Source organism: Benincasa hispida, chromosome 1, assembly GCF_009727055.1.
Source record: "Benincasa hispida cultivar B227 chromosome 1, ASM972705v1, whole genome shotgun sequence".
Taxonomy (NCBI): Eukaryota; Viridiplantae; Streptophyta; class Magnoliopsida; order Cucurbitales; family Cucurbitaceae; genus Benincasa; species Benincasa hispida.
The window spans coordinates 63,306,267-63,311,236 of NC_052349.1; the positions used below are offsets into that span (position 1 = coordinate 63,306,267).

The 4,970-nt window shown below is 28.1% G+C and overlaps 1 protein-coding gene across 1 annotated transcript; it reads right to left on the minus strand.

The window, feature by feature from the left end:
- Positions 1–1,662: 1,662 nt before the first annotated feature.
- Positions 1,663–4,516, minus strand: LOC120089452 (MATH domain and coiled-coil domain-containing protein At3g58400-like). Its single transcript, XM_039046929.1, has 6 exons — positions 4,445–4,516; positions 3,778–3,910; positions 3,513–3,676; positions 3,016–3,295; positions 2,179–2,345; positions 1,663–1,945 (listed from the first exon to the last, which is right to left on the minus strand). The coding sequence occupies exons 1-6, from the start codon at positions 4,494–4,496 to the stop codon at positions 1,803–1,805; spliced, it is 939 nt and encodes a 312-aa protein (XP_038902857.1). The 5' UTR covers positions 4,497–4,516; the 3' UTR covers positions 1,663–1,802.
- Between the last annotated feature and the right edge of the window lie 454 nt (positions 4,517–4,970).

A 4,970-nucleotide genomic window follows, 5' to 3' on the forward strand; every position in this document is an offset into this window, starting at 1 on the left:
ATATAGGCTCCAAATGGTATATTCGCGTAGCATATGTGCTATTTGAAGAGAAATTATGTAGGATGACCAAATTATTATGTGTATGGATCCATCTCTCCATTTAATTTTTCAATCCTGTTCTTATAAGACCTCCATCAAGTAGTTATATCTTCCCACAATTTTAACAAATCTACATTTAAAAGATCATTTATCTTTCTCTTTCAATTTGCTTTCAATTTCAAGAACCAGACTCTTCATCTTCCCTCTTTTATTCAAAACGCTTTCTTTACTCGAATAATTGGAAAAACAACAATTAGCCTTCTTCTTCTCTCAGCCTGAAGTTATCTACTATTCAACTCAACTCTTAAATATTCTCTTCGAGCTTCTTCTCCAGTAATAAGGCTTCTTCTCCAATGCGCTACAACTCAAAAAATGGTTTTTTTTAATCAATAAATTGGATCTTTTCGATTTAGAACAGTATCTTAAATCGTCTAATAAATGAAATTTATGATTTAAATCTACAATTTGACCTATTTTTCATTAATTTGGATAAATATCGTCGTGAATCGTCTCTTTTTTATAACATTGATTATGAGTTCTAAAAGGTCTGCGATATAGAGGTGTTTCAGAGGACTAAATGAAATATTGGAAGGTTGGGGATGAAAGGTGGTTGGTGGGAGGGTTTTCGTTTGTTATGGAAATTGGAAGGTTGGAGATGAAAGATTGGGGGTATGGGAGAGTTTTTGTTGAATATGGAAGGTTGATGATTATGGTGTATTGAAGATTTCTGGTTGGAATCTGGAAGCTTTTTTGTGGGGAGATGTGTTGGTTTTTGCAGATATTAAATGCCACTATTGATTTGATTTTAAGTTGATTTGATTGTTGTTTTCAGTTGTATGATATAATTATTGGATTATGATTTATTCATCCAAGTACATTATATTTACATTTGAATGCTGTTAGATCTTAATAATTTTTTAAAAAATAATCAGATTTTTATTCTTTTCCGTTATCATTATCCTAGATTTTAGGAAGATTTCTGATTGTGAATTTTGAATACAAGATATTTGCATACTATACTATGACTCACTTTAATTGTTTTTTAGCTTTTTTTTTAGTTATTACAAGGTATAAGATTTAAATTGAAGTTTTTTGTGTTACTAGAAGACTAATAAAAGTTTTAGCTAGTTTTAGTATAAGGTATTTGTGTGGCAAAACTATAAAGAAAAATCTTACATTTTTTAATAGGAAATATACGTAGAATGTTATGAATATGAAGTAAAAGGAATTAGGAACATACCACAAAATACAAAATACACCATACTTTTGTATTCCAAATTAGATATATGCTTCTTTTGACACAATTTTTGAAATTTTTATAATATTCACGAATTTTGTATTAGGTGGTATATTTATTAATTTGTTGTTAATAACCATTTTAGAGTTGTTTTTTCATAGTTGGTTAAATAAAATAAAGCATCAACATTCCTTAATTTAAGGGATTTTTTTTATTTAAAAATTATTAGTATTTTAATTAGATATTTTGTAAGGGATATTTTTTATATTTGATAAATTCTCCTAAAAATTCTATAAAAATCGTTTGACCATTTATTCAAAGAAAAAGTTTGGTGGCCATATTAGATTTAGGTTTTGGCCATTTGTCCAAATGGCCCAAATAATAACTTTCTCAAAGTCCATTATTTACTAACATTACATTAAACACAATTCAATATCATGTGCAATGTATAGTTACATTGTATATTATATACAAATTATAATATATGGTAACTCGATGTATTCTCAAGACATATATCATGTCATTATTAAAATTCTTCCACGGCTGACATAGCCACAATTCTAGCTTTGAGATACAAAACATCATTTTGCAAATGAGGACTCATGTCTTTTCGAGATAAGAACTCATGAAAACCATTGCCAGTGCTTGTGGCTGCAAACCAAACTTCTTCTGCAAAATCCAATGTCACATAACATATAAGGTAAATTTGCAAAATCATCCTAGAATTATTGTGATAGTTGCGATTACATCCTCAATAAATCTAAAAATCCAGTTTTAGCATTTAAAGAAGTTCGAAGGTTCAAGCTTTTTCATCGAAAGTTTGAGTGTATAACCACAAACTAGGGCGATTTTTACCATTTGTCCACAAAAAATTGAAAGATAATTTTCAATTGAAAACTTACTTGATTTGTCGATATATTTTTTGGCTACAAAGTTGTAAACACCTAGAAGGAATTTTGCATAGATTTTTTTCCCCAATGGAATGGTCTCTGAACTATCCAACCTCAAGTAAAGAGAGATATGTGAGGTCTTTCCCCGAGAATGACCATTTGGGTATATCACCATTCTCCTAAATAGTAATAAAGCAAAACAAGATAATGACTTGTTAGACAACCTGTTTGATAACGATTATGTTTATCATTTAAATAAAAAATAATAATAGATAAGTATTAATGTATATCTCTAAACTTTGGAATTGTATCAATTAAAATTCTGAACTAATAATTGTATCAATTTAAATCTTTAAGTGTATCGATTTACATCCTCCTCCAAATTTCGTTTGATCAGTACTATTGTGTGAAACTTATAATTTGAGTCAATTGAACTCCAAAAATTTCATCAGTCAATCAATTTAGACCCTTTTATTATGACTACCTTTGAAAATCATCTATACATTAATTCTCAAACACATTTATGCTTCTTAAAATGTCAGTTTTACAAAATGGACGATTCTCAAAGAAAATTTTTTTACTAAGAAACTAAATTGATTCATTTATGAAAGGTCGGAGGTTTAATTGACAATAATTATAAGTTTTACTTAAGGTTCTCCTAAACGGTAAGTAAATTGAAGGTGTAAATTGATATACTTACAAAAGTTTAAAGCTTTAAATTGATACAATTATTAGTTCAGGGTTTAATTTGATATAAGTTTTAAAGTTTTTAAGAATATAAATTGATATTTTCCTTAAAAAAAAAAAAAACAAAAACAAAAAAGTTTTTATATGAGTTTTTCTACTAACCATTGTCTTCCTTTGACATTGAAGGGTTCTGAGATATAGAATTCATTAATTTTAACAGAAAATGAATAGATGCTCCAAAAAAATGTGTCCTGTTGAGGCTCTTTATAAATGGTTAAAATCTCTCCTTTGTTTGAGGCTTTAAGTACAGAAATTTCAACTCCAAATGTACAAGAATTATCCACAAGGAAGCCATTGGAGGCTTTATTGAAAATATTATGAGAAAGCAATTGGGTAAATCCATGTTCACTCTTCATTTTAGAATACCTCCTCATTTTCCCATCTGCAAAACCAATATATATCTCTAAGGTTTAGGTTTTCATTTCGACAATAATTTCGTTCGCCCCAGATCCTGTTTGACAACTATTTTCTAGAATTTCGACGATGTTTATCTAATTACATTATATTAATAAGATCATTTTTGTGAATTTTGCATTATGGATAATGATATATTTGATTTTAGAAAATCACAAATAATTAGAAAAGGGATTTCAAATTACCTTGGATTGTTAAATAGTTGTCTCTGATTTGATCAAATATAAAGAATCTGAAAATTACCCTCACTTCCCAGCCAAGAGGAAGATTATCTTTAGCTGATATAGCCAAGTAGAGAGAAATATGATCTTGCACTTCTTCATCCCCATTTGGATATAAAATTAATTTCCTAAGACAATGTGAGAAATGGAGTGATTAATTATAATCCATAACCCTAGTTTATGATATTTAAATGATGTTTAATTTCAAAATTAAGCTCAGTTGCCAAACCACTTGTAGCCATCGACTTCAAAGTCTCCTGATTCACATTTCTTCATCTCTATTTCTGAAAACACTGAGTAAGAATCAATTTTGAATGCATAATGAGATGGTGGGTCAACCCTTCTTGATCTTGTAATAATTTCTGCATTAAAAAAAAAAAACATTCATGAACATTAGTAACCCAAAATAATTCGGGTTATTGAACTTGTTTATATCTATATTTTGAATAGATTTTGTCATTAAATCTTTTTTAAAATACCCGATTCCATCCGTGTTCTCATAAACTTTTACGTTGTGTTTAGCAAAAATCGGAGTGAAAATGTATTAAAAAGTATATAAATTATTACGAAATTGATAATTAAATACTACCAAAAATATAAAAAGAATAGAGAATCGACACATAGATTTACGTGATTAACTAAATGTGTGTTAACTATATGTCCATGGAGTAGAGGAAGAACAATTTTATTAGAGAAAATGTTTACTGAATAAATGACACCTCTAGAGTTAGAGAGTTTATATAGTGCATTTTTCTAAACCATAATCATAAATAATTAAATAAGATCAAATACGAATGGAAGGTCCAACCTAAATAAAATATGAAGGGAAGTTTACGAAGAATTAATATAAAATTAAGAATAAAACAATAATTAGAAAATAATTTTAAATACTATACCATGTTGTTGTTCATCATTTATAGTATCATCGTATGACATATTATCATCCATGAATAATCTCAATGTTGGGTTTTTTTCCTTCTTCATTTTAGCTGTTATATAGATGGAGAATATTTATGTTCCTTAATTTTGTACATGATAGTATGACAAAAAACCAGAACAAGAAAGGAAGATTCAAAGGTGGTAATGGTGATCAAAGACATGATTCTTTTCTTTCTTTTTTGTTGACAAAAGGAAAAAAATAATTAAAAATAGAAAAAGAAATTATAAAAAGAGGTTGTCTCAAAAGGGACTCTTCAAGCCAAGGCCTTTTCTTGCACTCTTATCTAATGAATCTAAGATAAGAATAATGCAAGATCCTTGAGCACAAATTATGGATCCTTTCTTCCAAAATTTACTGATGCATGCGTATCGTTTAGTATTCGCTTGATAACATTTTTTTTAAAAAAAACAATCTTATTGTATATGTACCTTTATTTTGTTAACCATCTTGAAATAATACTTTTTAATGTATTCAAATTTTGA

Coding starts and splice junctions, on each gene's coding strand:
- LOC120089452 (XM_039046929.1), bottom strand. CDS start 4,496: ATGGATGATAATATGTCATACGATGATACTATAAATGATGAACAACAA. Junction 3,911..4,444: donor AAATGATGAACAACAACATG/GTATAGTATTTA, acceptor TTTTTAATGCAG/AAATTATTACAAGATCAAGA. Junction 2,346..3,015: donor AATGTCAAAGGAAGACAATG/GTTAGTAGAAAA, acceptor ATTACTATTTAG/GAGAATGGTGATATACCCAA.